The sequence below is a fragment of the Emys orbicularis genome, chromosome 2 (assembly GCF_028017835.1).
Source record: "Emys orbicularis isolate rEmyOrb1 chromosome 2, rEmyOrb1.hap1, whole genome shotgun sequence".
Taxonomy (NCBI): domain Eukaryota; kingdom Metazoa; phylum Chordata; order Testudines; family Emydidae; genus Emys; species Emys orbicularis.
This window is the reverse complement of record NC_088684.1, coordinates 218,083,570-218,096,265: the sequence shown is the minus strand read 5'-3', so window position 1 is coordinate 218,096,265 and position 12,696 is coordinate 218,083,570. Positions and strand designations below refer to the sequence as shown.

Genomic DNA, 12,696 nt, shown 5'->3' with positions numbered 1-12,696 from the left:
TTGGGCTGAAATGACTTTTTTAAAAGGTCCCTAAACCCTTTGAAAAGTCAAGTTTAACCTCTGTGCAGTGTAATAGCTCCTTAATGGCAGCTTCAAAGATACCGAAACGTTTCAAGCTCTTGATAGGAATAGCAGAGAAATTGGATGTTCTGACAGTAATGCAGAGAATAATTGCAGACTTTTATGTAGCTCAGTAAAGATTCTCGTAAATCTGCCATTAAGGGACAGGCTTTGAATTTTATAAGCGATTGATTTGCGTGTGTGTGGAGCAGGGCCGGCTCTAGGATTTTTGCCGCCCAAAGCAAAAACAATTTTGGCCGACCCCCCCCCCCCCCCTGTTTTTTAATTACCCCACCCCCGGCCCCACCTCAACTCCGCCCCTTCCCCAAATCCCCAGCCCTGCCTCCTCCCCCCAGGCTCTCAAGCCTAGGAGGGAGGGGGAGAAGCAGCGCCGCGGCCACTCGGAGTCTCCCCCTCCCTCCCAGGCTCTCAAGCCTGGGTGGGTGGGAGGGAGGGGGAGCAGCGGCGCGCGAATCAGCTGTTTTGCGTGCCGTGGCAGCAGCAGCGGAGGTGAGCTAGGGCGGCCGGGGCACATTTTTAGGGGCGGCATTCTGGCGCCGGCCATGCCGCCCCTAAAAATGTGCCGCCCCAAGCACCAGCTTGTTTTGCTGGTGCCTAGAGCCGGCCCTGGTGTGGAGAGGGGTCGTTCTATATTTGAGATGACTCATCCCAGTCTCTCTAATCTGACTCCTTTTTTGTTTTGTTTTTGAGGTGGAGAGGATGGTTGAGGAGAGTATTTTTTTCTTTTAAGCACACATTGTGCTCTCTGGAATGTTTGAGTGTATGAAGGGTGCTGTAGAAAAGTAACATTATCATCTTATTTGAATAACATTTTACTTCAGTGTGAAGTATGACAGCACATCCGTCCAAAATAATGGACATTGATTGGCTGCTATATTCAGTTAATAATTCTGGTAGCTAGAAAGAGTGCTTGTTTGCTTAGGACTCATTGGCTGTCAAATAGGTAAACCCACCCCGGTAATAATTAAGAAGGGCTCACCATGGTGCAGATATAGTGACTGCTTTCGCTAGTCAATGAGTGTGCACAAGCGCTAAAAGCCTTGGATAGTGCTAAAAGTAGCCCAAAACCAGTTTGGGAGCGACCCTGCCCCATGTTGCAAATAATTAAATATGGCAACTCCGGTGATGATCTAGCAGAGTACCTAGTGTTCTCTCTTGTACTTTACTTAGTATCTTATGTAAGTAATTACTCATTTAGTTAAGAGATGATAGCCTAAATGGAAGTATATGAAACTTCCTATTTGTCTCTGAACAGTCTAGCTGGGAGCCAGTTAATTATTTTTGAGTAGTAAGCAAGTATTGGCTAGTAGCAAGACAAATTTTAAACACTTGTTTAAAGATTAGCAGGCAAGAAATACATGGGTTTCACATTAACAAACCAAATAGCTTAGAGCAGTGATCTTGGGCTATAACATGTGGTTTCCCAGTTCCTTACATAAAGAAATAGTTACCTTCTCTTTATGTTTCAGTCAAGGGATTTTTATAAAAAGGAATTGTGTATGCCACTTACAGTAGAACCTCAGGGTTACGAACACCTCGGTAATGGAGACTGCTCATAACTCTGAAATGTTCGTAACTCTGAACAAAACATTATGGTTGTTCTTTCAAAAGTTTACAATTGAGCATTGACTTAATACAGCTCTGAAACTTTACATGCAGACAGGGCCGGCTCCAGCATTTCTGCCGCCCCAAGCACAAAAAAAAAATAAAAAAAAATCCGCGATCGCAATCGCGATCGGCGGCGGCAATTGGGGGAAAAAAAAAAAAAGCCGCGATCGGCGGCGGCAGTTCAGCGGCAGGTCCTTCGCTCCTAGAGGGAGTGAGGGACCTGCCGCCCCCGAATTGCCTCAGGTGCCGCCCCAAGCACCTGCTTGTTAAGCTGGTGCCTGGAGCCGGCCCTGCATGCAGAAGAAAAATTGTGGTTTCCCTTTATTTTTTTTTTAGTAGTTTACATTTAACACAGTACTGTGCTGAATTTGTATTTTTTTTGTTTTTTTGTCTCTACTGTTTCCTGATTATGTACTTCTGGTTCCAAATGAGGTGTGTGGTTGACTGGTCAGTTCGTAACTCTGGTGTTCAGAACTCTGAGGTTCTACTGTAGTTGGGATATACTGTAAGATCCAAAGTAAAGTGACTGGCGAATAGTGCTATAAGGACCTACGCAGTGTACAGGTTGACTACACTGTACCTTTTGTATTTTTTCTTAATTTTAATACACATATTAAGTTCTCTGCAGCATCTGAATTTGCAGATTGATTTTTCCTCACTGATACCAAACTTGCATCCTCCTTACTGACCAATGTAAAACTGGAAGCTGCTTTAAAAACATTTTAAAATAACTTCTCTGCATTGACCGTAATGGAATCCTTGCCTGTTGCTATATTAGGTCCTAGTCCTGCAAGCACTTATGCACACAAGTTACTTGAATGAGTCCCCTTACAGTTACAATGTGTGTAAGTGTGCACAGGTTCAGGCCCTTGGTGAATAAAATTGGCCAAGGAGGAGAAATTCTGTCGCAGTACAAGCAGATTTATCCCACTCGTAGCCCTTTCTGTGCCTCTTCTTGGCAACTCTTGAGTTCTGTCATTAGTGATGCACATATAGTTGGAGATCATAGCTGTCGCAATGTATCCCTAGTTGTCCGTTAACCTTGAAGGAATGTTGTAGCTGGGCTGCATTATGGTTTTGTATAAATGAATTGGTTTGCCAGCTTGCAGTGTTGTGTGACTTGGAAGGCTTTAAAAAAAAAAATGTGGCTGAAAGGAAAGAAAGAAGAATGAATATGCTGGCTTTTTGGTTTAATCTTCTTAATCTCTGTTTTTTGTGTTGGTGGGAGTTGATGTAATATCAGCATCATTGTATTAATTGGAAAAGATGCCTTTTGTGACAATAATAGGGGCATTTGGCTCCAGTGGTAGAGAAGCCACTTAGCATGTGGGGTGAGCATGGGTCAATAACTGCATCCTCCAGCATAAACATTTTGGAAATACCTTTCATTTGGAAGAGAATTGGCAAAGAGGGAGGGCACAGCACGCAGACCTTTAATACAGGAGGAGAAGTTTTTTTAAAAAAAGTGGGGTGGTAGTGGGGGAAGAATTTACTGACATACACAAAAGGACAAGACTAGGAATAATGACCTCGACCTCCATCTTGAACATTCAAGTTATGGTGGCAGAGTGAAGAAAATTCTCCACTGCAGTTTGGCAGTGGCTTCCAGGCGAAACTGTGAGGCATAAAAGCTAGATGGATTCAAGAGAGGATTGTATTTTGTACTGAAAGAAATAGAGCAACCCATCCTTTTGCTTGGGGAAGGACTGGATGACTTCATCAGCCCTAAAATGCACCTATGATGAATGGAGATCTCCACAGATAGAGCATGTTCTCAGTGTTGAGCCAATTTTATTTTAAACATATAATGAAAGGAGGTATGAATGACTGCAGGACCATTAAACGTTAAATGTGTTGCTCAGGGCTTTAGTAGCTCAGCTTCTATTAAAGTCAGTGGGAGAATTGTGCAGCTAAAACCCTTGATTCTGGACTTCAGAAACCTAATTCATAACATTACTTTATTGGATTAGCCAGGTGAAATTCTAAAAGCCCTTTATCCTGCACATGGCCTTCTAGAAAGTGAAAACCTTTTTTCCCAGCACCCAGGGTCGGCTGTCAGCCAACTCTTTATGGAGAACTTCTGACCTTCAGTTGCAGTGACCTCTTTACCAGGACAGACCAAACTTATTGGAAGAACAAGTAGTTACGACTTCCCAGTAAGCCGCAGAGGATATTTTTGGGACCGAGATTTATGCTCTTCTAATGTGTTTTATCAAAGGCTCAGACCTAACCTTGTTTAAAGATCATCTGAAGATTTTTGCTATATCCACTGGATACCAAAGTCAAAGGCAGATAGCTAGTAGCTTAATTTAAAATATTACTTGCCCACAGGGGTTCAGATTTAGAAAATGCATTTATTCACTCGGCGTGAGCAGCTGGAGTTTTTTTAGCTGTCGTGAGCCTGCCTGTCAGACTGCCTTAACAGTGAACTGGCACTGGGCTGGCAAAAACATTTCTTATCCACTAATCTTGGCACAAAGCACAATGTGTTCATGATGTGCACTTCTACCAGAAATTAAATGCTCTCTAATGTTTTAAGGCTCAAGCAGCTAAGAAGACCTGCGTAAGGACTGTAGGTTGTAAGCTGACTGAAAGCAGCAAGGGGTTGGGTGGATAGATCTGTGTGCCTAGGAAGTACCTAACCACTGCTTCGGAAAGCAGTGTGCCAAGTCTGCTCAGAGCTGGTAGTGGTGAGGGTAAAAACACATCCTTACTGTTGTGGCTTCTGATTTTTCTAGGCTAATAGAGAAGCTCTAGCATGAATACATTTATCCACCATCACTGTGCGGTAAAACACATTTCTGAAGTGTGATATAACAGGGAAGAAGTCGAAAGAGCTTGCTACCATTTCAGAAGCTTTTGAGGGGAACTGAACATGGTTTTTACCTTTTGAAACTCTTGTTTAAATTAGGTGATACTTTTTTCCCCTAGGGAGGCCTTGTTTCTGTAACTACATATACAAACAAGCATGACGTTTAAAGTGTGAAGTCTGATACATCTGGTGCTGAGAACAAGCTGCAAACAGCTCTTTCAAAAGATTGCTGTTCTGCTTATTTCATATTCTAAAGCCAAGATTAGCAGCCTTTTCCCAAGTGACCACCTTTTTCTGCCTGCAAAAACAAAATTATCTACTCTCCCCCCCCCCCCCACGTGACCCTATATTCCAGAATCCTTTGCACTGTTTCAGGTCCAAACCCCTTTCCAAATGTTAGAGAGACAAGGTGGGTGAGGTAATATCTTTTATTGGACCAACTTCTGTTGGTGAGAGAGACAAGCTTTTGAGTTTACACAGAGCTCTGCTTCAGGTCTGTGAAAATGTAAACTCATGGTTTTTAGGGTGTTCTGTCAGATCTGGTCAAAGCTGACATTTTTATTCAGTAGATATAAATTGGTTAATTTCATTTAAAAACTTTTGAAGTGTAACTGAAAATTTCATCTTCCCCAGTGCTGTATGCTAAAGAAACCTAATGCAGTTGCTTATGTTTGAAAGGTTTTCTTCCCAGGCAGAAGAGCTGGAAACCATTTTTTTTTCATTTAAAAAAAATAAAAATAAAAACTTAGACCGAATACAAAAGGCTATGATCTTCAGTTAAACAACAAAACTCACACCTTAAAAAGGGCTTCTAATGTGGTATACTAAATGGATGTCCATAGGTAGGTGAAGGTAAATGAAATGATATTGAAAGTGGTCATTACGCTTCAATTATGAGCTTCTGACAAACACCTCTAACCTTAAAAACAACCTAAAGATCAAAAACTCCAGATAGCTGAGTTGATTCAGGGATAACCATAAAAAATGAGTATTCATTTTAAAAATATGGACATTTCCAGTAACTTGAAACTAGGTTTTTTAAAAGGATTGTTTCCTATAATTTATCTTGTTAAAACCAACCATCTCTCTCTAACAAACAATTAACACAAGTCATTGGTGCCAAAATATAATAGTACAGGCTGATGAACATGTAGACTTTATAATCCCTTTTGTCTGGTCACTGGAGTTCATATGAATATGCAGCGATAGTAGCTGTATTTATATTTTATTGGTTGCCATGCCACCCATTTTTTTTTTTTTCTCCCCGGTCCAGCCGCATGGGCAAATGGTTGCTGATACCACATTGGCTAAGGGTTTTTGGAAGACTGATGTGTAGTGTGTTTCAGACATGAAAAAACAGATGGTTCAAAACTGAGACCCTGGATTTGAACACTCCCCAATCTCAAAACAGTTTTGACTGGGATGACAATATGGTCACTTGGGCCCAGTTCTTTTAAAAAGCTTAATCTGTAAAACCAGCAGCTTTTTGAAATTTCTAAGTAAATGTCCTCAAAAGTCAGATAATTACAGTAAATTTGTCCTGTGATGCCTCTAACTTGTATTTTCATTGGGTGGAAGTATTGTTACTTAATATCTTGGTAGGATACTTGTATGGGTGGAGTGCTTAAATGAATCCTCTTGCTCATAGAGCTAGAATTTAGGTCATTATAAAGCCAGTTATTTCATAGCTCTCATCCAGACTTTTAAATACTACTACTTCAAACACAGCTGTTGACAAGAGGATCCCTAGGTTTGAGTGACTGACCCAGGACTGGAGACTGAACCAAATCAACATGTTCACTGAACATTGATCTACACACACTATAAAGTACTGCACTTAACTGTTTGGCTACCTCCATGCTTCCCTCGCCCCTATGCGTCAGACCTGGGACCTACAGTGCCTACTCTACCCCTCTCATAACAGAGTAGAAGAGAATACGTAGAACTGGTTTACAGATCTCTTCCCTGGAAAACTGTGCATCATGCTGTGTAATAACGTAACCGCTCAGAAATGCTCTTCTGCTTGGTTAATACTGCAGTGACTAAAAAATTGGTATTGACTTAAATTCTGCACTCACGAAATGTTGTTCCCCATTGCATTCTTGTGAAACTCAACACCAAGCTGGCTATGGAGAGCAGAGATATTAGGAGTTTTTGTATTGTCTTGCTGCCTCCTGTTTTTTCCTGATGGATTAAAGCTGTTCCACACAGTATTTCTCCATCTGTCATCCAGATGCTTATTATGCAGAACTCTGATCTCCTGCATTTTGGGTTTATAGGATATGAACAGCATGGTAATGCTTTACAGAAGACATGTGTGGCTGTGAACTAGCAGTGACCCAGGCAAGGAAATACGTATGTGCTGCTAAACAAAAGGGTGGGAAATCAAAACACCGGAGTGTTTTTGTCCTTAAAATCCTGGTCTTAGCTATTTTTAAAAACTGCCACACTAAGTGTTCCTTGATGCCTAATTGCAGTGTCTGTTTTCTAGGCACAACTGGAAGCTCAGAAAGCGACTCAGGATTTCCAGAGGGCTACTGAGGTGCTGCGTGCTGCCAAGGAAACCATTTCACTCGCTGAACAGAGGCTGCTGGAGGATGACAAGCGTCAGTTTGACTCTGCCTGGCAAGAGATGCTCAATCACGCCACCCAAAGGGTGAGATCAATAAGGAGCTGCCTGCCTTAAGTCTCTTGCTCAGTTTGAGTTGGCTTTGTTGCATGCCACAAGGCCTAAATTCTTTTTGATTTGCTCGAGGGATGATGCAGAAGGGCTGTAATTCCACTGGCAAATGAATAGAAATGGATTGTGAATCAGGTACTTGGGGCACTATTAAAGATGAAATAGGATGGGGCTTCCTGTGAGATGGTGAAGAAGGTAGCTTGCAGGGTTAAGGGGAGCCACTTTGGATAAGCTAAGATAGGGTTACCATATTTAAAAAATAAAAAAAGAGGACACTCCACGGAGCCCTGGCCCCGCCCCTTTCCCACCCCTGGCCCTGCCCCAACTCCGCCCATTCCCCGCCCCTTCCCCAAAGTCCCTGCCCTAACTCCCCCTCCTCCCTCCCAGCCACGCGAAAAGGGCTGCCCAAGTGCTACCGGCTTCACGGTTTGCCGGGCAGCCACCAGACCCTGCGCCCCCGGCCGGCGCTTCCCCAGCGCAGCTGGAGCCCGGGAGGGGAAGCGCCCAGCCGGGGGCGCAGGGTCTGGAGGCTGCCCGGCAAACCGTGAAGCCGGTAGTGCTCGGGCTTCGGGCAGCCCCCATGCCTCCGGACCCTGAGCCGCCGGCCGGGCACTTCCCCTCCCGGGCTCCAGCTGCTCTGCTCCTCCCCTGACTCTTCGGCTCTGTTTAAGAGCCAAGCTGCCCGAGCGCTCCGGCTTCGGGCAGCCCCCTTGCCTCCGGACCCTGTGCCGCTGGAGCAGAGCAGCTGGAGCCCGGGAGGGGAAGTGCCTGGCTGGCAGCTGGGGTCCGGAGGCAAGGGGGCTGCCCGAAGCCGGAGCGCTCGGCTCTTAAACAGAGCCGAAGAGTCAGGGGAGGAGCAGAGCAGCCGCGGGAGGGGAAGTGCCCGGCCGGTATTTTCCCGGACATGTTCGGTTTTTTGGCAATTCCCCCCGGACGGGGGTTTGATTACCAAAAAGTCGGACATGTCCGGGAAAAACCGGACGTATGGTAACCCTAGCTAAGAGCTGCTCCCACCATGATTGGAGGGCATGGAGAGGGTGAACAAAGTGGAATCTGCGTAGGTTTTTTTTACCATACCTGTCACTATGGTATGTGAGCCCCTGGGCCAGCAGCTCCCTTCCCCAATTGTATGGTGAGGAAGAGGAATGCTGAATCAGACTTGCAGGTGAAGTTGAGTGGGAAGGAACCAGAATGGGGAGTCTCTGCAAAGGCCGGGGAAGGGGGAGGAAGCAGCTCCAGCGGGTCTCAAGGCTCAGAGGCCTCTTAGGGTATGTCTGCACTGCAAATAAAAATCCAGGGCTGGCCCATGCCAACTGACTGGGCTGCGGAGACAGCAGCAGAGTCACTGCCCGAGGAAGACCCCTTCCAATGAGGCATCCATGGGGAAATGGAGACTAAAATAAGACTAGTATTTTGAGAACCAAATCTGCTGTTTTAAGTGCCATGAGCCCCCAAATGTTAAGAGTGCAGGATAAAACTACACTGAGACATCAAAAGCCTGGATGTGGGAGTAGGGCCCTGGATTCCACTCAATAGACCTGAGTTCTCTCCCTGGCTCTGTTGCCGGCCTGCTGAGTGACCTGGCCATGTCAATTCACCTCTCCATTCCTCTGCTTCCTTCATCTGTAAAATTGGGATCATGACACTGACCTCCTTTGTAAAGTGCTTTGAAATCTAGAGAAGGCAAGTATTGCATAAAAGCTAGGTGGTGGCAGTCACCTTAAACACTTGTTAGAGAAATTCTTACTCACTTTTTTTTATGGTTTCTTTCCTAAAAGAATGCAAAAATAGCTTTGATTTTTTTTTTTTTTTAAGAACATACAAGAACCAAACCAAACTTAGTGTCTCGTGCCAAGCCTCTCCAGATGTGCCAGGAAAGCTTAACCCACTATTCCAAGCTGGCTGTAGCAATAGTGTAACATTATCTTAGTCCTGAAATCCTAATCCTTTTGTGGAAACTGTATTTGATTATAAGACAACATAGTCTTCATGTATAAATTGTATACAACAGCGCTGCCAGATGGTGCACAGTACTAAAAGAGCAACAGGTGTGTTGTGTGAAAGGGGAAACCTAGTATGTGAAAACTGAACACTGCTGATGTTGTTGTCACCACTGTTGTGTGTTTAAGGTTCCTATACTTCTAAATTGCATGACAAGACTAGCTCCACCCCTTCATTGTGATTGCCCAGAAGCGATCAGCTGTAGCCCTTATTTGAAATGAGAAGTCCACTAACACACTAACATTTTTCTTTCTTGAAGCATGAGGATGAAAACTGGATGCTTCTGTGGGTTTGCAATGGGCAATACAACATTGCCTCTTAAAGTTCAGTTAAGCTTGGTAGTGACCAGTTACTAGTGTGAGCTGTGCAGCTTACATACCAAACAGATAGTGCTACAATGGGCACCCTTGCTGGTTGTTTCCCTGTGGAATACCAAGCAATGAATGAATATTCAGACTGAAGTACTGTCTTAGCTCTGCAGGGAGTCACTCTCTAAGACAGGGTTGAGGTGCTTTGGGGAGTCAGTATGGGGAAAAGTCTGCAGCTGCTGCTGCCTTTGCTGTGGAAAAACAGAAAACTTCCATTTCCAGGGCTGGCAGTCCAACACCTTCCACAAGCACAACTTTCTGGAGGGGGGGAGAAGTGTCTTGTTTGTCAAAAGAATGTGAAGGAAAACCTCCAAAAAGAGATGATCCATGAGCATTTTTGTTTAGAAACTCTGTGTGAGAGCGAGTGATGCATGTTTTGTTTTCCAAAGAAGGACCTCCAGTTAATGCTGATGCATTCTAGAGAGATGACTCTAATACTAAATCAGAAAGGATGCTTTGGGTTGTGGTGGACCAGGTGGGGGAAGACACACCAGCATTTAAATTGGGAATCTTTTTGAAATCTCTCTCCTGTAGATGGCCTCAATGAAAAATTTTCTCTAAACCCTTAATGCTGCCTAAGAGAGAATCTAGGGATGAAAATACAATTGAGCGATGGAAGCCCAGAGACTTAGTAGGTGAGATGGCGGCTGTTCTGTAGTTTAGCCCAACATTCGTCAGTAAAACAATATTGGGAGCAATGCCATTCTGTCGTGACACTTAATCACGTGACTTTTTGCATGATCTCTGGTCCTGGACCTGTCAGGATGACTTATTTATAATGAAACCTCTCCAATGACTAGAGTTGAATAGGAAATGGACCCTAATGTATTGGCTGCAGTTGTCAAAACATCTAGTGACAAAACATCCTGTAGGAACATATACATCAACGGAGAACTTCCTCATTGGAAAGAGTCCCACCTTACTCATCCTTTCTGGCTGTCGACAGAACAGTCTGGGTAAAGTTCATTCTCAAATAGTTTCTAAAAGAAACTAAATATCAGTACTTAAGAAGGGTGGCAATAGATTGGTGGTGTAATCAATCCTGATTCATGGAATATACACCATACTATTTCCACTAGTAGTCTGCGTCACATTGACACCAGAAATGCAAGTGCTTCTGCAATAGGATTTTAGTCACATGACTTCCATTGATTTTTATTGGGCGTTTCATGGCTCTTCACGCCATATCAGTTAGTCTGTGTTTAGGGGCTAGGGCTGCAGGGAGTCTCCCCTTCAGCAGTGGAACTGGTTCTACTGTGCAAAGGGAAGGCAGGACTGGAATGGTGTGTGCTGAGATGGGCACCCCGTATATGTCACAGAGCCCTACAGGAGGTCCTCCAATGCATCTCTGCACAGGGACATGTACACATAAAAGGCATGGAGGGCTACTTCAATCATTGGGCTCGACGGTCACTCCGTCCTTTGGATGTGGGAGGATTCCTCCTTCTTCCCTGGTACCAGACCCAGCTAGGTGATGCCATGAGGAGTTTGGGAATGTATGAATTTTTGTGGCTGGGGAGAGGGGGAACAAACTACAAAGCTATGGATCTGGGGTTGGGGTAGGAAGCCAACAACAAAAATCGGCTTCAAATAAACTAGTTCGCCTGTGATGGCTGCTTCACATAGAGAACTCCTCGAATGGAAAATTACAGCACTTCAATTGCACTGACCACTCTTTGTTAGTAAATGACAAATGTGTTGGGTACAAAGTAGACTTCCACAGTTATTGGCGCAGCAATGAGTCACATGCAGAATAGCATCTATCTATAAATGTCAAAGTGGGCTACAAACTCATTTGTTTGAAATCGCCAGGCAAGGGTAAAGTAAGGTCGTACTCTTTCTTCATATACAGGGAGGGCAGGTATTTTTGGACTGGCTAAAATTTGTCTGACGTGGTATAAAACGGAGCCCAAAAGTAAGTAGGTAACTGAAGGGCGATAGAAGCAGAGATTATGAAGCAAACCGATAGATGAAAGAACTGGTGCAGGATAAGTGGCTTTGTTATACACAGATGCTGTGGAAATACTGCAAGATTACCCCAGCTGCTTTTGGGTTGATGGGTGTGGACAAAGTCTGAGACTTCAGAATATCAAACTGGGCTTCATTTGCAGACTCTCTCTGGGAAGAAATGGTGATGGGTCTGGACGGTTGTGACTACTCCTGATTTGTTCAGGGATTGAAAAGCTGCTAATGTCCGTATTTTTAACAGGTCAGTCTATAACAGGGTATACACAGGACCTTTAGAACCAACAGTATAGAAAATTAAACCAATAAAACCTAGAGGGCCACTGAAAGGATATTGCCTATCCTAAAGGGATGGAAGAATAAAATATAGCAGGTATTTTTATTCAGGGGAGCAACCAGGACTGGTATGAACAGCTGCAGGGAGGGTTGAAGAGAGCTGTGCCTTGAACTTTGACTCCTATTTTCATAGGAACCTAAGGGAATTAGACACCTAAATCCCATTGAATTTAAATAGAGGCTGGGTGCTTCACTCTTTCTGTATAATCCCCCTACACCCCCATGCTTTAGAACTCCATCAAACATACTCATATGGTACCCGGGACACTCCTATGCAACGTGATCAAGTGACTAGGAAGCAGGGAGTCAAATTTAGAGTCCCATTCCTGGCCCCCAATCTGCTCTGTGACTTTGGGTGAGTCATTTCATCTCTCCGTACCTCCATTTCCCCACCTGTAAAATGGGGATAATGACACTTTCTTTCCTCTGAAAAGTGCTATCCAAAAAGTGCATCATCTTAATGTTGACTTAGCTATTCTCAGTTAATGAGGTAGACCCAATGTTTTGGCTTCTGTTTAGGGGGGTTTCTGGGAAGAGGACGGGTGTGGGTTGGTCTCCTTCTATAGCAGAGCTTAAGAAACCAACTTCACTATTTTCCAGTTTTAGACACACAGGTGTGTACCAAGAGGCTTCCATAGGGGCCGAAGGATAAATGGTTCTAGAGGGATGAAAGGGGAATAATGGCATTAATGCTTTGGCAGAATATCAGTGTGGTGCGCAAATATATGTGTAAGGGGAGAGGGTGATATCTGGAGTCTGAGATTAGTTGCATTAAAAAGGAACGTTCTGCACGCATTTGGGGACTTCAACAGCTGAGTCAAGGGAGAGAATTATTCCAGGAGTGG

At 44.2% G+C, this 12,696-nt stretch overlaps 1 protein-coding gene across 3 annotated transcripts in view; it reads left to right on the top strand.

The window, feature by feature from the left end:
- The window catches only part of SH3BP5 (SH3 domain binding protein 5), a 57,683-nt gene that overhangs the window by 27,591 nt on the left and 17,396 nt on the right, over nucleotides 1-12,696 (top strand). For all 3 annotated transcript variants that reach the window (XM_065397832.1, XM_065397829.1, XM_065397830.1), the window contains one exon: nucleotides 6,993-7,157. In XM_065397832.1, coding sequence (XP_065253904.1) covers nucleotides 7,134-7,157 — 24 coding nt within the window. In that variant the 5' untranslated portion in view covers nucleotides 6,993-7,133. The remainder of the gene's footprint in view (nucleotides 1-6,992; nucleotides 7,158-12,696) is intronic.